The sequence below is a fragment of the Choloepus didactylus genome, chromosome 6 (genome assembly GCF_015220235.1).
Source record: "Choloepus didactylus isolate mChoDid1 chromosome 6, mChoDid1.pri, whole genome shotgun sequence".
NCBI classification, from domain to species: Eukaryota; Metazoa; Chordata; class Mammalia; order Pilosa; family Megalonychidae; genus Choloepus; species Choloepus didactylus.
The window spans coordinates 108,512,332-108,535,770 of NC_051312.1; the positions used below are offsets into that span (position 1 = coordinate 108,512,332).

Genomic DNA, 23,439 nt, shown 5'->3' on the forward strand with positions numbered 1-23,439 from the left:
GCTGTCTGACCCAGTGAAGGAAACTCAGGCTGCCATTAAAAGTACCTTCCCTTCAGGTCTTGCTGCCACAGAGAGCTGCAGTGTGCAAATGCAACCCTTACCTCTCTTAACTCAGCTGGTTGTGAGTCAAAAATTGCCTTTTTCCTTAAATGATCATCAGGCCTTAAAAGAAAGTATGTCCACATGCAAATCTCCTGAAATCCCTGAGGGGATTGAGCAAAGAGCCTGGAGAAAATAGGACCTTGCTAAAATGCTAGTGGCTCCAGGTAAGTCCTTCAGCCCTTGGTTTATGCATCCATGAAAGGAGTTTTGTAGTTGTCAGCAGATGCTCAGATGAAAGTCCCTGCATGCATTTCCTGTCCAGTGTTCTGTTGGTAAGAGTAGTATTCCCAATGCTGGGGTAGAAGTCAAATCCGTAGGGAATGTGTATGATTTGAAAACCTATATGGTGTGTTTATATCAATCACTGATGTTTCCATAAATGCATTTTTGTGACTTTGAGGCCATCAAATCAGTCAAGGCAGCTTCTGGGACACAACCAGTTCTGACACCCAGGCAGTAATGTTGTTTTCCAGACACATGCTTGATTGCCTGTGCAGCACTGTGTGTTTACCCCAGGAATATATGTTAAAAAATTTAACTTTACAGCCTCTCCAAAAATAGCCAGAAAGCATCCCTAAAACTTCTGCTCTGAGGCCTTATTTCAAGAAGCAGCAAGAGAAAAGAAACACCTTGTTTTTAATCCCTGTACCAATAAAACCAGAGGTTGATGTTTATATATCACAGGGTGGTTGTTTTGAAAGGGAAAATAAAAGTAAATGATGAAACTTTGGAAAAAAATGGACTCTCTGGAATGGAACCAAGAACTAGCTCTCAGTGTTGACCTTTTGGTTAAAGCCACATAATGCAATTTATGTCATCCTCTCCAGATATATTATTTTATTGGTTTGCTCGGAATTTTGGCTTAAGGGAAATTGTACATTGGGGGAGTAAAATGTTTAACTCTTACTACTGCCAAATGCTTGTCCCCAAGGTGAGGTGTTACAATAGGAATAACACATGCATAAACCCTACCCTATAAAAGCGTATATTCTAGGGCTTCATGATTCACAAAAGATATTTTCAGATGGCCATCATGGCTCAAGATCCCTGATTAATGACTTTTCATTAAAAGCATTTAGACTCAAAATGGTGCTTTATCAGCCTAGAAAATTTTTACACATTCCTATTTACAAATCTTAATTCCTAAAGCTAATTTTAGGTTTGTAAACCATTTTGAAGTGCTAAGATCCTCAATAGAAAGCAGTTAAGTCCATCTTTGGTTGAGAACCCCAGAAGTCCATCCGATCATCATTCACTAATTTATTGGTTGTTGGGCATTTCCTGGTTGATGTGCTTTCCTATATATTGTGATCAGATGGTATCTGGGTAGCTAAGTGCATTTGTTGAAATCATAGAGCTGGAGATGATCCTGCGTGTAGGTCTTCCTTGATAGAGTGTTCCAAGGTTCACTTGGATTTCTGTTTTCTCTCTACACTCCGTTCAGACCTCATCCATTCTCATAGCTTTGCATATCATCTGTATGCTGATGACCCTCAAATTTATAGCTCCAGTTTGGACCTCTCCTTGTAACTCCAGCCTCCTGTACTAGCTTTCTGCTTGACATCATAGCTTGAATATCAAATGCCCACTCATCAAATGCCCATCTCAAATTTAGTCTGCCCCAAACTGGGCTCCTGATATTAAAACCCAGTCCCCCTGCAGTCTTCTGCATCTAAACTAATTGTAACTCCCTCTTTCCAGTCGCTCAGGCTAAAACCTAGGGATCCTGGAATCCTCTATTTGTCTAACATCCTACAGGCTGTCACCTACATGATTAGAAAACATACCTTTTTTACCACCTCCAAGTTCAGAATACATCAGGACCTGATCACTTTTCGCCATCTCTACCCACATTCGGAAAAAAGAAAAAGAAAAACAAAAAATCCAGAACTCAATCACTCTTACTTACCACCTCCATGTTCCTAAAATAACTGTATCCTGACTACATCTTGTCACCTCCACCTCCACCACCACCACCCTTGTTCACCCAGGCCATTATCACGTGCTTGTGTCACTGCAGGAGCTGGCTAACTGGTGCCCAGTATCCTTTCTTGCACCCCTTCAGTCTATTCAAAAGTAGAGGTTGATACAGCCTGAGTGTCTTAAAAACCTAATCAGATCATGTGACTCCCCTCCTCAGCGCCCTCTGGAGGCTTCCTCTCTCACCTGGAGTAAATGTCAATGTCATTAAAATGGCCACCACCACCCATATGATCTGCTCCTGGTCCAGTTATCGCTGATCTCACCTCCTAATTCTCTCCCCTTGACTCTAGCCTGGGTCTCCTCAGTGGTGCTCTTCCAGCAAACCAGATGTGCTCCCACCCCAGGACCTCTGTTCTTGCTGATTCCTCTGCTCGCAGTGTCTCTCCCAGATACCCACAGAGTACCGCCTATCAGTCTTTACCCAAATGTCCACTTTCCAGGGAGGCCCTCTCTGACCACCTTATTTAAAATTAACACACACACTCACCCCCCACACTCCCTCTCTGCCATTATGACTTTATTTTTCTCCAGGACACATTTTTACCTTCTCACATGTCTTTTTGGTTTTTTAATCTAATTTTTGTTGTTGTTGCTGTTCATTTTTTAATTGATTCCCACTAGAATGTGACTCTTTCCTTCATTGGTGCATCTCTAACCCCTAAAATAGTGCCTGGTAGGTCTAGATATGTATTTGTTCAAGTAATTGATTAACTGATTAATTAATTAATTTATGTTTCTTTCTCTGTGACAGTCTTTACCCAATGTATCTATTGGCACATTAGAGGTTTCCTTAAAGATCTTTTTTTTTTTTTTTAATTTTAAGAATATCCAAATTTTTATATTTGTTGCAAATGTTTTCAAAGATTTTTTAAACCTTTTAATTTAGTTTATTTTATACACCCAAATTTGCATTTTTTAACAAACTGTAGTTTAAATTTTTATAGGACCAATGCTGTCCATTTCTATAATTACTATTTTTCTTTGTGTGTCCCTTGGCAAGTTTGCAAAGCCAAAGTCTTTTGCAGAGCTTTGGGCTGCGTTCTCCGCTCACGTTCTTGCGCCCCCTGCAGGCATCAACAGAAAGGTCTTGTACTCCCTGGCGGATTCTGTGGATGGGTTTTTCTCCATTGACGGCTCCTCCGGCATCATTATCCTGGAGCAACCACTGGACCGAGAGCAGCAGTCCTCCTACAACATCAGTGTGCAGGCCGCCGACCAGAGCCCTGGACAGGCTCTATCCTCTCTCACCACCGTCACCATCACTGTCCTGGACATCAACGACAACCCCCCTGTGTTTGAGAGAAGGGACTACCTGGTGACAGTGCCTGAAGACACCTCCCCTGGTACCCAAGTCCTTGCTGTTTTTGCCACCAGCAAAGATATCGGCACAAATGCTGAGATTATGTACCTCATCCGGTCTGGGAATGAACAAGGGAAGTTTAGGATCAACCCAAAGACAGGTAGGTAAACTGCAACCTACTTAGAATTTAACTCTCCATTATATCCTGTCTCTCCTCCTAAATGCTCTAATTGCCTTTCTTGGTGGGCTCCATGCCTCCTCCTACCCCCTCACACAGGGAACAAATCTTCTCTTAGCAGGACCTGCATGTGGACCTCAGAATGGCCTCCAGCACTCCACTGCTGAATTTTAAGCTTTCTTGAGAAATAATGCCCAGGTTGGCTCCAGGATTTTTAAATAGTAGGGTACGGGAGCTGCTACATGGTTCATGGGTGGGGAGAGAGAGCTTTTCTTGAAGTCGCTTTGCATACCACACAGGTTTGGGTTTTCTCTCTCTCTTTCTGTTTTTTAACTTCAGTCATATGTTTCTGTGTTGGGGAGTGCCCCTGGAGATTGGGCTGCCACCCTGGTCACCTGCCATTGGTAAGTGATCTGGACAGTGACTTGCAGGCCTGCTCAACCAGTACCCCAAGTAGACCCTGTCAGTCATTTGGAACTGGAGCTGTATTTGAACCCTGTTCACTACTCCTGGGCAGAACACTGTCATTTCTCACCACGCCCTTTTCGGATTGAGTGGCATCACCTCAGGAAAAGGTGCTTAGAAAAAAACGAGAATTCCCTAGGGCATTCTCTTCCTCAGTGAGTTAATAAGAATTAGGGGCACTTTGGGTAAAGATGGTAATATGGTAATTTAGAAAACAAGTTTGGATATTCTTTGAAGAGTAAACATACTCACCATTGTACTTTCATAGACTGTATTAATATTTTTCAAAGCATGTTTAAGGATATTCTCATTCTCTTTACCTGTTCCCCTATGAACAGGCAAGGCAATTCCCATTTTGCAGATAAGAAAAGTGAGTCTCTCACACCTATGGCCTTTGGATATATTTCCCTCTCAGCACTCAAGGACTATGCCCTTGTTGAGCAAGGTAGCAGAGGATGTCCATTCTACTCCAGTAAATACAAACAAGAAACCATTGTAATTAGCAATGTTATTTAACTTGGCTAGTACTGCTATTAGGTTAGTATGTATTTCTCACATTTTCCATATGAGAAAGCAGAGCTTAAGAGAGATTAAGTAATTTACCCCAATGTTGTCTGTTAGTAAGTGGGGGCTCCGGGGTTTGAACTCAAGTGTCCCTAACTCTAAATCCATGCTCCAATCTCTATATAAACACTGCTATCCTGTGAGGGTTACAAAAATGAATGAGATTCAGTCCATGCCCTTAAGTATAGAAAGGTGGAAATATTGATGGAGGAATTGCATTAGCAGTTTCTCCCAGTAGTAACTCTGTTTATTAAGGTCATTACTTCAAATTAAAATGTATGAGCCTTTTTCTCAATTAAATATCTGTTAGCCTCAGCCTGTCCAGTTATGGTCATTGTATATGAATACCATAGGAAAATGGTTAAGTACTACTTAAATTTTGCATTGGATAACAAACACTAAAGGTGGTAATCGCTAAGAAAACTTAGTCATGGGGAAAGAGGCTGTTACAGGAATGACTTCTGTTTCCCACCTAGTTTAAAACGAGTCTATAGGCAGCCTTAGCTCCTAGAGAAGTCCTCTCTCTGGAAACCCGAACAAATGTGATTGACTCACCTTGGTCCTAATGATTGCTTTCCGGGTGGTAGATAGGCAAATGCCCTTGGGAACTGCTCCTCAGGGCGTGCAATGACCAGTTATCAATTGCAGCCGGCAGTGTTGGGATGTCTCCCCGGAAAGCACTGGGATGGGAGGGCGATGGCCCCCACAGAATGCCTCCTAGCCTCCTCCCCCAGCTAGCTGCTTTCACCTGTTCTATTTGCTTCGTTTAAATAACTGTGGCACAGACATTATCATCTCCATTCTGTAATTGTGGACACTAAACTCACGATATTTGGCTCTTCGATTCTCAGTTACTGCCTTTTCCACTGTGTGTCTATGCCTTGAGATTTCTGAGATATTTGCTCTTTTTTTTCCTTTGCCTTCTTTTTATCATAATAATTCTAGACAAGGACATTATAATTTTGGAAGCACCTCCATGGTGAATTCCATTCAGTTAAGTCTGCAAGTATTTTCTTGCTGCTGAGGGATGGCATCATACACTGGTATCCACATACCTCAGCTCATTCTCAGTCTGCCTGGACCCATTTGAGGAGTCAGGAGACATATATCAGGGATGCTCGTTCCTGTCCCTCCTCCCCAGTTGTATAAGAATGAACAGTGCCAGAGATTTTCAGGCTACTTGAAAGCAGTTCAGGAACTGTTAGAGAAACATGCAAAGGCTTTTAATTTCTTCAGGGTTGTGTTTGACGGATAGCCGTACTTTAACTGACAGCATTAATCAGGCTTTGGGGATGCTTTCAGTAGAGTATTAAATAAACAGAATACTGAAAATCTTGGCTGGAGAAGATGTTATAAATATTACCATGATTACAGAACTCTTGACCAATGATTTTTCTAATCAAATCTCAATGTCCACATTTTTCTTCAAAGGGGAGATTTCTGTCTCTGAAGTCCTGGACTATGAATTTTGCAAAAAGTTTTTCCTGGTGGTGGAAGCCAAAGATGGGGGTACCCCCGCTCTCAGTGCAGTGGCCACAGTCAGCATTAACCTCACGGATGTGAATGACAACCCTCCTCAGTTCAGCCAAGACGTCTACAGCGCTGTCATCAGTGAAGACGCCTCAGTCGGGGACTCTGTCATTTTGGTAGGTGCCAGTGGGAGGGTCCAGATGTCTGGGACTAGTAATCCTCAATAGAATGAAAAAGTAAGCAAATTTTTATCTTGGATTTCCCTCTGATTTACCCCTTCCGTTTCCTTTTGCCCCCAGTAACTCTAGTCAGCCACCAGAAACTTAAGATTCTTTCAACTGCTCCTCCAATTTTTATTTTAGAAAGGGTCTGATAGATTAAATTTATATCAAGGTGTAATGACTGATAATCACTTACCTCCCAGGAATGTAAAATTTTTTGAGAGAAAAAAGAAAAAAACAGAACATGGAATGAATTTTTAATGATGGCTACTAGTTTGTGCCCTTAGATGATAAGTTATTAGGTGACTAAGGGTAAAATAAAAGCCCCCTCCCACAGTGTCCCTGTACTGCCCCTGACACACGCAGACACACAGAGTAAGGCAACCACAAATAGGTATAAGTTTAAGATTGATCGGCCACTCTGAGAGGAGCCCTTTCCAGAAGGACTGTTTCTAATACCATTAGAACAAGCCATGTGTTCCGAGGACTCAGGTTCTTTTAGACCACAAATTGCATTTGTGAATCAATGAGTCCCATCCTCACCATCCCTATTCATAGCTAGGTTGGACAGATCCCTTCTCTTTATGCATCTCTGTTTCTGGTTCCTGCAGAATCAGGCTGTGGGCAACCCCAGCCCTCTGATGAATAACATTTCTTCACATATCAGAGGTGGACTTTCCAGGACATCCCTTCTTCCTGTATTTCCATACATATAAATCCCAGCAGCACCAATGTGGCGAGACAGATAGTGGAAAGTATGTTTGCTATGAAGAAGGGGGAGCTTTCTTGGGCTCCATTACCATGGAATATATATATTTAGACAATGCCTGACTCAGAGGCAGAGGCTATTGTTTTGCAGAATTGGGACCAAATCCCAAAAATATACCTATCAGTTAGCTTTGGGCTCTATCCTTGCTGGCTCAAGGCTGAAGGCAGGTAGAATTAACATAGAAAAAAACTGCAGCTTCAGTACTTGTGCTGCCCTCCTTCAGACAACTGGTATCTCTTCCACTGGTGACATGATCACTGGCCTAGGTGGACATAGCTCCTAAGAAAAAGGTCAGAGCTGTGCCCATTTTAACAGACCTGGAACCCTGAAATAAGCCTTTTCTCTGTCCCTTGTGTCGTTTCTTTTCTTTGTTTTTCTTGTTTTCCATGAAGCTAATAGCAGAAGATGTAGACAGCCAGCCCAATGGACAGATTCATTTCTCCATAGTGAATGGAGATCGGGACAATGAATTTGCTGTAGATCCTCTCTTGGGACTTGTTAAGGTTAAGAAGAAATTGGACCGGGAACGGGTAAGCTAGTTTTGGTCCACCCCTTTCCTATCCACACCCCAGATCCACCTCTTCACTGGAATCAAGGATGCCAAGCTCCATGAGTATGAGTGGAACTTTCTCCTTCTAAATAACCAGAGCCAATAGGGCTGGCTAAAATTAAGCGTTCTGTATTTGAATTAGACCTTCAAAAAAATTTTATGCCAATTGATGCTGATATAAAAAGCTTCTTAAAGGTTTCTGACTTACCTTAAAGAAAAGGTAAATGTATCTGGTGGTTGGAATTTCAGTCCTTCCTAGAGAGAAGGTTCAGAAAAGTACCTTTAGCATTGGAAGCCTGTGGTTTCAGTTGCATTAGCAATTTTAGCCGTAGATGACTGGATACAAAAGAATCACCCGAAGGCATACAGGTCAGAAAGACTGATCCAGAAAATTCCTCAGTCTGAAGTTAAACTAAGTTTCTAAACTGTGTCTTTCTTGACCAAAAATATGTCTTTAAAGGGAAAATAAATATGGAAAAATATGTTTAGTAGTGATGCTGAAAACCAGGAAAAGTTCACTGGTGATATATCCCCATAGCCCCAGGAGTACTAAAATTTATAAATTAGACAGAAAACTATTGTGTCTAACAAAGGCTTAGGAGCCATGGTTCTATCCATGGACGATTTTGACACTCGGGGCATTTGGCAATGTTTGAGGGTGGGAGATGCTACTGGAATCCAGAAGGTGGAGGCCAGGGATGCTGTTAAACACCCTATAAGGCACCAGTCATTTCCCAACAAAATATTATCCACCCCAAAATGTCAGTGATACCATTGTTGATAAGTTCTTATCTAGAGACTCAAAGTGAAGATCTTATAACAAGGCTAATCTTTAACAAAGCAGTGCCTGAACCTGTAATACCTCTGAGTGTGGACAGAAGGAAGGAAGTGCTGTACTTCTTTACTGTCAGTTCTTTGTTCTTTGATAGGTGTCTGGATACTCCCTACTTGTCCAGGCAGCTGACAGTGGCATTCCTGCCATGTCATCAACAACAACTGTCAACATAGATATTTCTGATGTGAACGACAACAGCCCAGTCTTTACACCTGCTAACTATACTGCTGTGATTCAGGTAAGCACATCTTGCCCACCAGACACTTGCCCTCAGGCACCCAGCCTCTTTCCTCTGCTGTGCTCACTCATTATGTTTTTTACCTAACATCAACTCATCCCTTCCTAGAGCAGGTGTGAAAAGAATCTGATTCTTCTCCCTCTGCTGATGATTAAACACTGATAAAAGCTGTCACTTACTGGGTCCTTTCCAGTGTTGGGTGCTCTCCATATCCATTTATCCTCACAGTAACCCTGTGAAGTAGGATGGTAGAATGCCCCCATTTAACAGTTGAAGGACCTAAAGATCTCAGAGGTTGAGTAGTTCACCTAAGAACATTCAGCAGGCAAGTGATAGAGTCTGGACCGGAATTCAGGTCAGTCTTCTGCAAAAACTATTTTCTTTCCACAATGACAGGCTCCCTTTAAACGACTTTGTGGTATTCTGGCAAGGGAGGGAGATTGGTGCAAAGATGTTTCATCCGTCAAAGGGAGATTGGGCATCAGGATAGACCTGCTACTCGTTAAAATTAATCTCCCATAAGCAATGTGTTTAACACTTTAAGTCCTCCTCCTCTTTCAAATTAGACTGCTGTATATAGCAACTCACTGCTGATAATCCTGCTATCAGAGAGAATGACTCTTCCTCCCATCATGAACATATTTCATGAGCACAGTGCTAGACACCAAGCTATCTCCACCTCCCAGTATTTCTAGAAGCTGGAAGCCCAGCTTCAGAAGGGAGAGGGAGTCCAGGCTGGGAATACTGTCAGTGTGAAAGACATAGAGGAGACAGGGATTGATATGTGTGTCTTAGGGGGCCGCAGATATTCTGGAGAATCAGCTGATCCAGTTTGGCTTCAAAATCCCCTAAGGATTTGTAGGTAGAAGGTAAGATGAGCGGGCCAGATCTTGAGGGCCCTCTTTGGAATAACCTCAAGATCTTGGTTCTGACCATCCATGGTTAGCCTCACCCCTGTACCTCTGAGCTGTTCAGGAATGGAGGTGGGAGGCCAGCAGCAGCTGTGCGCTGTGTTCCTACCCCTTTGTCAGCAAAATCTGATTCCTTCACCGGTGCTGTTTTGGTTGTCTGTTTTCCCCTCTTCCAGCTTTGGGAATTTTCCTCCACTTTCTGATGCTTTTTCCAGTAGTTGTGCATTCTTATTTCTGTCTTGCTTCCACAAAGCTTCACCCAGGGTCTACACCTTCCTCCATTTCTCTTTCCCTCAGTCTGCTCTTAACAACTGTCTCCCACAGTGGCACTCTCTGCCTCTCACTACCTCTGTGTGCCTGCCCCTAAACAAAACAGGCTTTGCTTACACAATATTCAGTTTTATGACATGATCGATCAGCTTGACAGGCTGTTTTCAAATGCACAATAGGAAGTCAGCAGTGAAAGAACCGAAAGTCTCCAACCCGTGAGCTGTGACTGTGTCTCATATCTGGAGCTCTGGGGCCTGTCTGTGTTATGTTTCACCCTTCTTTCTCAGACACTGACCTTAAGGGCACACATTTTCTCTCTCTCTTTCTCTCTTCTATGGAGGAAGTGGCCTTTATAGAGTGAGGAAACAAATCAATAAATCTTCTGTTTTGTGTGGTGCTGAGTATGTTGTCAGCATGAAATAATAAATCTCTGCTGGGCTGAGGCAATCCCACAACTGATTCCACAGAGAGACTGTGTCTAGTTCTTCATGACCAAAAGGGCACTTGAGAGGAACTGTAAGATAATGGTCTTTGAGGTCCTTCTCTCTTTCTCTTTCAAAAAAGTTTCCTCCCTTTTTCCAACCCAGAATGACTTCCTTATTCCAACACATGGTTTTCATAAGACTTAATTCAGCACAAAAAATGTGCCTGCCCCAGGAATGGCTCCCCTCCAACTGCAGTGTATATCATCATCTTCATCTCTGTGACCCAAACCCACTTAATCCTAAATGGACATCACCAGAAACCTGAACTCATAAAACTGACTTCAGGCACACACTGTGGTAATGCTGAAGTCTAAACAGAGTGGGGCAAGAAAATCAATGCCTGAGTTACAGAGGAATTTAATTTGGCATTTCCAAAGTTAGGATAACCGTTAACCCAAGAGAAGATAAAGAGTCTCTGTGTTTCCATTCTGTGGGAAAAAGGTAGAAAGCTTCTGCAAAATAATGCTCACATAATCAGTAGCATCAGGGCTTCCAAAAATCCTGATGAAATTAAGGATTTCCTTTCTCTTCTTTCTCAACTTGAGTAATATTTTATGCTCTTGCCCTTTCTTTGATGTGCCAATCTGGATGTATTATATTCCCCCAAATGCCATTATCTTTGATGCAGTTTTGTGGAGAAAGATGTATTAGTGTTGATTAGATTGGAATCCTTTGATTGAATGTTTCCATGGAGATGTGACTCAATCAACTGTGAGTGAACTGCTTTGATGGGATAATTTCCATGGAGGTGTTACCCCGCCCATTCAGGGTGGGTGTTAATTGGATCACTGGAGTCATTTAAAGGAGTTCACACACAGAAAGATCTCAGAACAGCTGTGAGTGACATTTTGGACAGCAACTGAGAAACATTTTGGAGAAGAGCTGCAGCTGAGAGACACATTTTGAAGATGCCCATTGGAAGCTGACGCTGACATTTTGGAGAACGCCGTTTTGAAACACAACCTGGGAGCAAGCGGATGCCAGCCACGTGCCTTCTGAGCTAACAGAGGTTTTCTGGACACCAATGGCCATCCTTCAGTGAAGGTACCCAATTGTTGATGCCTTACCTTGGACACTTTATGACCTTCAGACTATAACTTTGTAACCAAATAAACCCCCTTTATAAAAGCCAATCCATTTCTGGTATTTTGCAAAATGGCAGCATTAGCAAATCTGAACACTTGAGAAACATGTTAAAATTGAGTTCCAGGGGGGTGTAAAGACCCATTCGCCACGTGACATATGCCTTTGTATATTTATTATGAAGTTGCCAGAATGTCCCTCCAAAAAAGTCTGTTGTGACATTGGTGTCACAGTGTTGGGCTTCAGCATTATTTTGTTGTGATAAGTGTGAGAAAGTGCCTCCCCATCCCAACAGGTGGATATTTTCTTGGCCCAGGAGGATTTTCAACATAGTCAAAAAAAGCTGCTGAGTGCCATTGATTCCCAGAGCTGTTTGCATAAACTCAGGCTATGTCAAGTATACTGAGGACGAGGTGTAGCCCAGACCATCCTTGGAGCTTATAAACCCGTTTAACACAAAGTTCTTGCACTCTTACCTGCATTTTATTGTCTCGTGGCAGTTGTGGGGAGGGAGCCAAGGATGGGAAGTATGACTCATGGACACCACCATTCTCCCAGAAGACAAGATATCACAGGGAATCCCTTCCCCTGAAAGCCCTGTTGTTTCAGTTTGCTAAAGCTGCCAAAATGCAATATACCAGAAATGGATTGGCTTTTACAATGAGGATTTATTAAGTTACAGTTCTTGGGCCATGAAAATGTCCTCATTAAGGCATCAACAAGAGGATACCTTCTCTGAAGAAAGGCTGCTGGCATCTGGGGTTCCTCGGTCACATGGGGAGTCACATGGTGACATCTACTGATACTTCTCTCCCGGCTTCTGGTTTCATTGGCTCTCTCTCTCAACTCCTGTGGGTCCTTCTTTCTTCTCTGGGCATTTGTCATCTCTCTTTGTTTCTCCCTTTCATCCTCTCATAAAGGGCTCCAGTAAAGCATTAAGACCCACCTTGAATTGGGTGGGTCACATCCCAATTGAAACAACCTAACCAAGGGTCCCACCCATGATAGGTCATCACCCACAAGAATGGATTAAAAGAACATGGTGTTTTGTTGGGCACATAGCAGTTCCAAAGCGGCACACCCTGTTTTCTAGCTGTAATGGTGGGGATTTTTTTTCCTTGGGAAAAGAGGTGTAACTTTATCTTTCTTTTCAATATACTCTTTTATGCAGGAAAATAAGCCAGTAGGCACCAGCATTTTGCAACTGGTGGTGACAGACAGAGATTCCTTTCACAATGGGCCTCCCTTCTCATTCTCTATTTTATCTGGAAATGAAGAGGAGGAGTTTGTGTTGGACCCACATGGAATCCTGCGGTCAGCCGTGGTCTTCCGGCACACAGAGTCTCCAGAATATGTGCTATGTGTCCAGGTACATCTCGGCCGCCTGCCATATCAGACCATCTTTCACTCCGTTTGTTTCTGTGCCCGTTGGTTGGTTTTTCTTTGTTGAGCAAGTCAACATAATTCATTACCATGCAGAAATGTTCCCCTTTTAATCTTAAATTCAATTTCACACCAATAAAAGCGGCCCCAGTGTGTGAAATTGAACAGGAAGGAAGGGAGGCATTGCTGTTCAAGAGGGACTTTCCTATAGCGTGTGCCAAGCAGATAATCACTGGGCTTAAATCTGTATTCTGAAAATTCCTGGGATGCTAATTGACCTCCAAAGGCAACTTATTGTTCAAGGCTTGCTGTCTTGCACTAAGTATTATTTTCCATGTTGTCCCAATTGAGAAAGTTACTAGTCTTTATCTTAATGTTATTTAGCCATATCATGGCCTCTGCTTTTGGAGAAACCTCAGCTTGGTAGGCCTTCCCCAGGGAAGCAGGAGGTAGAACAAGGACTCAGCTGGCACAGACCTTGAGAAGTTGACTCCAGATCCCAATATTTCAGCCTCCTCAAGGTCAGTGGTCTGTGTGAAATGAAATGGGATAAAAGGACAAAAGTGACAGATCTGAAAATGGTATGGTTAGGAGCTGGAAATGAGAGCAACAAAAAGGGAATGAATTTGCCAAGACCAAGTTTAGGTCCCATCAGTGAAACTGAGTGACTTTTTTTCCCCACAGAGGACAACTTGAACGTATTATATTAATAACAGTGAAAGTAATAATGGCAGTCATTATTTTTATCTTATAGCATTTAATTCTATACATTATCTCTTTTGAAGAGTTATGTTACTCTGCTCCATGAAACCTTTCAAATTAATGACTTCTGGCTCTGAACATGTCAGTGAGCTCTTCACTTGCCAGCCACTCCTCCAATCTAATGTAAATCATTTCATGTCATGGTATAGGTATTCAAGGGCAAGCACCTATTTTTAGAGTCTTCTCACAGAAGCTAGTACAATTCTTAGCATACCCCTCCTTGGTTGTTAGAAACTGGATCTCAGATTTGACATCTCAGACTTTGGAATCTCCTTAGAGGGCTCTCTCCCCCTAGTCCCTCATATTAAATTACCACTAAGTCCTGTGTTTCTTCCTTTATAATGTCCCTGGGTACATCAGCTATATTCTACTGCCACTGCTTTACTTTGTTACACATCATCTCATGCTCTTGTGGGGGCTTCTTGGTGATTTCTCTCTCTTCAGCTTTATTCACTTCTAATCCATCCCTAAACTGCTTCCAGATTAGTCATCCAACTTTGATTATGTCACTCCCTGAAACCATGGGTCAGCAAACTACAGTTCCTGTGCCAAATCCTGTCCTCTGCCTTTAAAGAAAGTTCAAATAAAGTTTTATTGGAATGCAGCTGCACCCATTCATTTAAGTATGGCCTATGGTTGGTTTAGTGCTTTATGACAGAGTTGAGTAGTTTCAATGAAGACTGTATATCAAGCAAAGCCTAAAATATACATTATCTAGCCCTTTACAGAATGAGTGTGCCTATCCCTGCTCTAAACTAAAACCATCTGTGGTTTCCAAGTGCTGAAAACCAGTGGGCTGAATTTTGGCATCAGACTTTCAGATCTTGAATTTCAGCACCTTTAGGCGGGCATCACTCCCCAGTCCTTCCTGGGACACCAACCCATTACTCTCTGTCACCTTACACTCAGCAGCCTCACATATCTCTGACAGTTGAGTGGGCAACCTCTGGCCTATCAAGTCCAAACTCATCACTGTCCTTCAAGATTCTCCATAGTTTGGCTTCAAGTTCAACCTGACTTGCTAACTTTTGCTCCTCCACATGAATTTTCCATTTCATTGTCTCTGATTTATGTAGTCCATCAAAGAAAGCACTTGATGATGTAAAGACTGTGATAGCAAAAGTAACAACAATCACATTAACTACTCTGTATTAAATGCTTCCCCAGGCCAGGCCTATGCTAAGCTCTTTGCAATAGTTATCTCTTATAATCCTGAAAATAACCCTGTGAGCTTGATACTACTATTTGACTCATATCAGAGGTACAAAGTTTGAAGCTCATAGAAGTTGTCACTCCCTCAAGCCCAGACATGTAGTGAGTGGCAGAGTCAAGATTTGATCTCCAGTCTATGTGGTGTCCAAGCCCCTCCTCTTACCCCGCCTTCCACATATAAGCACACATCTACCCAGATCCCACCTTGCCTGCAAGGTCCACTGCAGCCTGACATCTTCAGACACCTGCTCCGTGGTCTCTCCCCTCCTCCCAAAGTTTTACAGCACTGATTACATCCACATTGCATGTGCCAGGCATTCAATAGATTTCTATTGTCAGAGTGGTTTTCCAAATTCTTACATAAAGAAGGAATAGAAAAAAAAAAAAAAGTTTTTTTCAGGCTACCTTTCTCCCCCTTCAGTGCCCATTTTTTGTTCTAAACCTTCATATGGTGTAATGCCCACTTAAATAATGTTACTTAAATGGACAGAAATGTGACATCTCATCCAATCAGAAAGAAAGCATAAAACAGAACAAAGATTCCTCCTCAGAGTAGAAACACCACTTTGCAAGGTCTTCTTTGAGCTTTTTGTTCAAAATGAAAGCAAAGCCAGCCTGTGTGGGCATGTTGGGTCTTGTAGCATCCTCTCTCCTTCCCTATTCCCCTCCCACCTGGCTTTATTGTGTTGACACATTTTATTATCCATAACAGAGTGGAAGTATGGGGATTAATGGTGATAAATCCTTCCTTTTACTTAAATGCATACCTTAAGCATCTTGCAGAAGAGTGGCAGGGGACAGAGGCAGAATCAAACAGGGTTCGAAGTAAAGATGTCTTCTGAGTGTTTTTAAAAAATTATTATGATTTTTTCTTAGTTCCTTGCCTTTCCTCCTCTTGGTTGTTTTAGGCAAAGGATTCAGGCAAACCCCAGCAAGTTTCTCAGTCCTACGTTCACGTGCGGGTCATTGAGGAAAGTATCCACAAGCCCACGGCCATCCCCCTGGAAATTTTCATTGTCACCATGGAGGACGACTTTCCTGGTGGAGTCATTGGGAAGATCCACGCCACTGATCAAGACATGTATGACGTGCTCACATTTGCCCTGAAATCGGAGCAGAAGAGCTTGTTCAAAGTGAACAGTCATGATGGGAAAATCATTGCCCTGGGAGGTCTGGACAGTGGCAAGTACGTTCTGAATGTGTCAGTGAGTGACGGCCGCTTCCAGGTGCCCATTGATGTGGTCGTGCATGTGGAACAGCTGGTCCATGAGATGCTGCAGAACACCGTCACCATCCGCTTCGAGAACGTGTCCCCTGAGGACTTCGTGGGGCTGCACATGCATGGGTTCCGACGCACCCTGCGGAATGCGGTCCTCTCGCAGAAGCAGGACAGCTTGCACATCATCAGCATCCAGCCTGTGGCAGGCACTAACCAGCTGGACATGCTGTTTGCGGTGGAGATGCACAGCAGTGAGTTCTATAAGCCAGCCTACCTGATCCAGAAGCTGTCCAACGCCAGGAGACATCTGGAGAATGTCATGCGTATCTCAGCCATCCTGGAGAAGAACTGCTCAGGGCTGGACTGTGAGGAGCAGCATTGCGAGCAAGGCTTATCACTGGATTCACATGCACTCATGACGTACAGCACGGCTCGCATCAGCTTTGTGTGTCCGCGTTTCTACAGGAATGTGCGCTGCACCTGTAATGGTGAGTGCATTTAGGGAATTCCTTCCCACCTCCTAAGATTTTAGGAGTAGACTGGGTTACTTTTCCTGGCATGCATGCATTCATTCATTCCCTCATACAAAAAAATATTTATCAATGACTACTGTATGCTGCAGTCACCATGAGAGATGCTGGGGCTAGAGGGGTAACAAGAAAACTCAGCCCCTGCTCTCGTGGAGCTTGTGACTTAGCAGTACAGGCATACAAACAGGCAAACTTGAGTCCATGCAATGAGTATCATTAGGAGAAGTACAGAGTCCTGTGGGAGGATGGAGGAGGGGTACCTAATCAGGAAGGAGAAGGTTTCCTAAAGGGGGTATCCTTTAAGTTGAGATAAAGGCTAGGTGGAAATTAGATACGTGAAAAATAGTAGGGAGGGAAGAGTGGTCCAGGTTTGTGTGAGGAATATGTAAAGGCAAGAGAGGAAACCTACATGCAGGGAATTGAGAAAGATTCCCTGCAAGTGGAAGGAGCAGGGGCAGGTGGGGGTGGGGGTGGGGTGGTGACAAATGAGACTTGTGAGCAGCCCAGTGATCACATAAGGGCTGTCAGCCAGGATGAAGAATTGAGAAATTATCCCAAGGCAGTGGGAACCATTGACTGATTGGAAGTGCGGAAGTGACAGGATCGGTTCTGTCTTTACAAAGAGTCTGCTGGCTACAGAAGGGAATGGATTAGAGACAGCCGGACCAGAGGCAGGGAAACAAGTTAGGAAGTTGTTGCAGAGAGTAGGGGCAGTAAGATTTGCTTCAGGGAAAAACAAGGGCCAGATGTCCAGGTGCACAGTCAAGAATGGATTCAGCCCTCCGAGGGGCAGGGATGGAATGGTTCATGTTTGTGGCTGTAACTAGAATCATCAAACCTTGACCTCTTCCTTGTCAAAGGTCATAGCTGTGCAGAGCCCCAAGCTCACAGTGTTTGATGAGAAGACTTGCTCTCTCCCTCTTTTCCTCTCTCTGACTTGAGCAACCGAAATTTACTGCCCTCTTCTAAGAAACTCGCACCCAGAGTTTTTGTAGCCCGTGTGGACTTGGTCCAGGTGGCCAGAAGAGAGGCCATTTGTAAAACATCCCTTTATGTAATTGCAGACAGGCAGGGTGGGCCCTGGGTCTCATTGCTTGTTGAAAGTTCTTGGTTTGCAGTTTGGAGAATGAACTTATCAGACAGAGGCCCCAGAGAGCACAACTCCCTCTGAGAGACATTTTGACAGCTCCAAGCAGCCCAGAAGAGTGCCAGCCACTCTGTGGGTACCCACTGAATTCTGTCTGTGTTTCATCAGGCAGATGCAGTCATGTCCAGACCTGTGAGTATGTAAATTAGCTCCAGAGTAATTCGAAGCATGCATCCTAGATGAAATGCATTTCTGGCAGATGTCACCAACATGCAGGATTTATGATTGCCGGCTGTCCGTGCCTTACCTAGATTTCCTTTGTAGGCAACTGATTTATGCCCCCAATCCTTGCTAGGGCCTTAGTAAAGCAGGGTTCAAAAGGGGTTCAAGATGGGACAGGGCAGACCCTGCGAAAGAAATTATACCAGCTAATTAATCCTTGTGTTCTGAGAACTCAGTTAATTCAGCAAATCTCTTTGGAGGCAACAGTGTCCTAGGCACTGAATATTCAAAAGTGAAAAAGACAGTCTGCTCACAGTACGTATTTGCTCTAATAGTGTTATAGTAAGTGCTAGGGGTAGTGCTTCCAGTGGCCCAAGGAAAGCTTTCCTTGATATTTGTACACCAGAGACCACCTCTATGCTGGATTTTGAGGGATATGTATGAGTTTATCAAAAAGAGCTAGGGGAAGAGCAGGCTGTACAGAATTTCTTTAAAGGAGGTACTTAGAGGGTACCTCCTGCAAGGGGTACTTGCCCTGCATTTTACATAAGACACTAATGTTTTAAATACCATAAGATCTAAGGTGATTTCCTTGCTCCAAACTGCTGTTCTCTAGTCCCCAGGAATCTGTTGTACTCCTAGTAAACCCCAGTGCTGGAAGTTATCCCCTGGACTCCCCAAGAGGAGACCTTCTTGGATTGAAAAGCTCAATAAGAGCTCTGTATAGCATCAGGCCATGCTCTCAGACTCTTCTCATCTTCAAGTAACTCTTACAATTAAGCTGTAAAATAAAATGCTGGATTTTAGTGGTAAAAGGACTTCAAATTTCATCTGGGATAGTCCTGCCTTCAGTAGATGATGTATGATGATCTCCGTTTTATGAATGTGGTAGCTACGTGCTTTGCCAGGGTCATATAGCTAGTGGTGAGAGTGGCATGCTGATTCAATGACAGTTCACTCTTGTGCCCCTATTTTATTATTTGCATTCTAAGAACAGGGACTTTCCCAGTTTTTGTGTGTATCAGAACTCCACTGATTGTAACTGGGGCTTACTAGAAATGCCCATTCCTGGGCTCACACTTAGATATAGGCAGTGGGTTTAGGGTGGAACCTTAGAGTCTATATGGGTGACTCTGATGCTGGTGGACAGGAAACCATACTTTAAGAAATCTCACAGCAAGATATAAAGGGAAATTTTTCTTCCACGCTCAGGGGGCAAACTCTTAGTTACAATTTCAATAGCTCTCTCACTTCTAAAGTTTCCTCTTAAAAAAAAAATGCAGTGAAGAGTTATTAAGAAAATCATTAGGCATTTTCAAATGTCTGTCACTTATTGCAAAGGAGATGTAATTGAATTCAATAAATGGATCCCCCAACACACAGACACAGACACAGACACACACACACACACAACTAATATTAGCTGCACATCTGTTTACTCTGAGTTTGGCAGATTCATTAAATGAACTTTCCTACCTCAGTAGACTAGTTAACATAATAAATGGAGGTAGCCACCCATTCTGGGCTGTGTTGTAATGTTTATACAGAGTTGGCCTCACTAGTCTATCCTTCTCCCAAGTTCCAACTCATCTTTTTCTCATGCAGATTTTCTGGATCCAGCTATCACCATTAACATCTTGAACCAAAATGCTGAATTGCTTTGACAAAATGAAGGCAGACTTGAGTTTTAGTGGGAAATAGGCTCATTAAATTCTGGCTACCATCAAACATATGTCTGAACAGAACTTAGAGAGTTACCAAGTTCTGATACCGTGAGATGGCTCCTGGAAAGCCTGACACCAACTTAATCGAATGGGGAATGATAAATGCATTCAAACCCCTAAAAGGGAAGTAAGAGGAAAGGGCTCTAGCAGCAGCCCATGGGGCTATGCAGATTGTCCATTTTTGAAAAATTTCATTGACTTTTCAACAGTCTGGCATAGAAGTATATCAGAAAGGAGACTTCTGTCCAGGAGAATGAACCCCCAATGAGACCATCACAACTTAAGACCATTGTGTTTATAAGAATGATGGTGGAAGAGGATGCCTGATTTGTCGAGGTCCTTATTCAGATATGGAACACAGAATGGGACTTAGAATCAAAACAAACAAACAAAAAAGGTGAATTGAATGTTTTGCCATAGGTGAAGCACCATTAACGATGAGTAAGACATCCTCCATGCCCTCAGTCAGTGGGGGTGTGGCACTTGTCGGAAGGGTTTGCTCAGGGTATTAGGAGGAGCACTGAAGCACTGGACGAGATGATACCTGAGCTAGGCATGAAAGGACGCCTAGAATTAGGGACCTGAAGGGAAGGGAGGGTTCCAGGCAGAGGAGCTTTAGAGCCAAGGCCTGGAGTTGAGAAATAATGTGCAACTTAGTGCATACATCAAGGCAAGAACAAACATAACCAACATTTTTTGAGACCTTAGTCGTGCCGTGCTGTTTTTCACACATTTGTAATTGCATTTAATCCTTACAAAGCCCTAAAAATAGGTATTGTTAACCTTCAAATGTTGAGGAAACTAAGACTTGGAAAGGTCAATTGAGTTGCCCAAGGTCATGGGGCCAGTAAATGGCCAAGCCAGGATTCACCCCTGGCAGTCTTATTCAACACATTTCTTAAGGACTGTACCTTACTGCCTCTGTGCATATTTGTAAGGAACTTGGAAGTCACCCAATCCAATCCCCCCTCCCGCTACTGCAGATATCTTGTTTGCTATAATCTGACATAGAAATTCAGCCACAGTTTGCACACCAATGCCAGGAGCGCACTATCCCACAAGACAGCCCTTAGATAATCTTCTCCCTGTTAGTGCACCAAAATCCATCTCCTTGTAATGTCACCCTACTCTATCTTTTAGAGCCACACAGAACCCAGCACAGCTAACCCCAACTCTGCAAGCTGCCCTGCACATATCTAAGGAGAGTTATGACCCCCTGAATCTTCTTTCCTAGCCAAATTCCATCTCACTCCTTGGCTCTAAGCAAATGCGTGCTGTGAAGAGTGGTAGGTGGCATAGTTGGGGCACAGGGAGGCATCAAGGAGGAAGCCATCAGTTCTACTTGGAGGAGTCCAGGAAAGGCTTTTTGGAGGCAATGAAGCTTGTCATACTGGGTCTTTGCCAGGCAGGGGTTGCATTTTAAGCAGAGAGAGCAGTGTAGAGAAAGACACAGGGACTTTAGGCATCTTTTCATTTGTTCATTCACTCAGCAGTTAATTAGTGAGTGCCACTTTATGCCGGACCCTGGATATGGTGAATGAGGCTGATGTGATTCCCATACTCATGAAGTCTACGATTTAGCACGAAACAGCAAAAGACACGGAGCTTAGTAGGACTGGATGGCAGGGAGAGTGGATGGTCCTAGGAAGGAATGTGGTTAAGACAGGTAAACAGGGCCTGATGATATTAGGCCTTGGTAATGCACTTTTATATTAAAATGAAAATAAAATGATGAAGGCTTCTGTGAGAGAGTATGCCACTTAAACTTGGCCTTGATGAAATTTGAAGTGCAGAAAAAAATATCTGAGATTGGGTTAGCACTTTTGCTGGGGTTTGTTAATGTGAATGAGGAGAGAGCCAAGAGCCCCAATCCCAGTGATATTGAATAACCCTCAGTATTTACTCTGAATCTTAAATGGATTCCCCTTACAAACTGGGAAGTTTCCCTTTTTCATTCATTACAGGTGTATCTCTGTAGATGCCTCATCTCCAGAATACCTGAGTCCCAAAATGTCAGGAGTGTTTTGGAAGTGATAGTAGACACTTCTCAGCATGTGGACATTCCCTTAAATATTCTACCCAAGACGTCTACAGGATGTCTTGAATGAAAATGCACTCAGCCTTTGGTGAAATCATCCATAAAAATATGGCTGAGCCAAGCACACCCCATTCTGAATGATTCTGTGCTTCTGAGGGAACCACGAGAGATCACTTCAAAGCTGAAACCTCAGAATAATGTGTTTTTCAACTTCTTTCAAGGCTAGGAATTAAGAGGGGGAGCTTATTGACTTATGTGGTATTTACCAGGACATGGCATCTTGGCAAAGCGTGTGAATTCAGGCTGTAGAATATTTGCCGTTAATTATTGGACTCTTCAGTGTAATAAGGCCGAGACACAAATCAAGAGGTTGAATCAGCTCCAGTGGCAGTGATGATAATCACAGCTGGATACTGATGTATTGGCTCATGGCATAGACTTAATGCAGGGGGCTGTGGGAATGCTGGGGGGATGGGGAGACGAGAGGCGAACAAATGGTAGAGAACATGTTCCAAATCTCTGAAGCTTCTGCTCAAGTGAATTGTATGTTGTCCACTCTGTACAAAGTGGCCTCGATTTCCACTTGAGCAGGTGGGAAACCTTTCAGAGGATGGCCACACTGTGTGCACCTCCCACCCAGTGGAGAGGCTGTGTGGAAAGAACACCCCCACCTAAAACTGAGAAGGTGCACAGGTCCTGACATTGCCTGCACACCCCATGAGGCTCATTAATGAAAAGCTCCAAGCCTCATTTTGTGCCTCCATTGTACACAGTATTTCATATCATCTCAAAACTTAGAAATCATGGATTTGACCAAAAAGAGGAAGGCAAGTAAAATATTACATTTGTGTTCAGGTCTCTACCATGTTTCTGAGTCAAGCTATTGCCTCCAGTTTTAAGACCTTGTTGTAATTTGTTTTTACTATAGAACTTTTTTATTTACAGTTTACTTTGACATACACTAGTCCATCACAATTCTGTGAGGAATCATTATCCTCATTTTTCAGAAAAGGAAATTGAGGCCCAGAGAAGTCAAGTGACGCATTTGGGGTCACACAATGAATAAATTGGATAAATAGCCAGGGCTAAAACCCAGGTCTGCTCTTATCAATGCAGCACCTGTTTCCAGTACACTAGCCCCCTCCCTGAGGGATCTGGAAATGGGGAACAGAGCTTACTCTGCTTGTTTTATGTTGCAGCAGGAGCTGAAAATGTCTGATCCTTCTGTCCTACCCTGAAGTAGAACAAACAGTACCAGTTGGTTTGATAAAGTGGGACCCTTCTCCTTTAATACCCACTGTGGCACCAAATTGACAGATATCTGGAGATACAGAGCATGTAGGTCAACAAGCACCCATCCCCCAGCTGTCACTGAACACAGAGAAAGTCAATTAAACCTGGATTATTTAATGATAGTTAATGAGATAAACTTCTTCCCAGAAGCCAACAGGAGTTGACACAGTTGTCACGTAGCTGCTACTTGGGAGATGATGAAGTGCTTTCTGCCACCAGAGAGAGGGTCTTCATGGTTCTTAACAATAATAGATATGTATACTTCCCTGAGAAGGGGATGTTGTAAGCATGTGATTTTTAAAACTGACTCAAATCCTTAGTGTCCATTTAAAGCATATTTAGTTTATGGAGCTAGAGAATTTGGGGGTAAGGCTGGAGGAGAGGGTCTGTCCCCAGGAAAGTGGTCCCCGGACCTAATCACGGTGCACCTGAGGCCAAGGATCACATGATATCAGGGGTCGGAGCACAAAGGCCAAGTTCCTCTGACAATACATATGTCAGAAATGACCTAATATGCTGATGATAGATGATAGAAAGGAAAGGAC

General features: G+C 43.2%; 1 protein-coding gene across 2 annotated transcripts in view; it reads left to right on the top strand.

Annotated features, from left to right (window-relative positions):
• The window catches only part of FAT3 (FAT atypical cadherin 3), a 652,719-nt gene that overhangs the window by 587,901 nt on the left and 41,379 nt on the right, over positions 1–23,439 (top strand). For both annotated transcript variants that reach the window (XM_037841083.1, XM_037841084.1), the window contains exons 14-19: positions 3,156–3,545; positions 6,024–6,238; positions 7,445–7,582; positions 8,532–8,675; positions 12,596–12,793; positions 15,690–16,488. In XM_037841083.1, the coding sequence (XP_037697011.1) occupies positions 3,156–3,545; positions 6,024–6,238; positions 7,445–7,582; positions 8,532–8,675; positions 12,596–12,793; positions 15,690–16,488 (1,884 nt within the window). The remainder of the gene's footprint in view (positions 1–3,155; positions 3,546–6,023; positions 6,239–7,444; positions 7,583–8,531; positions 8,676–12,595; positions 12,794–15,689; positions 16,489–23,439) is intronic.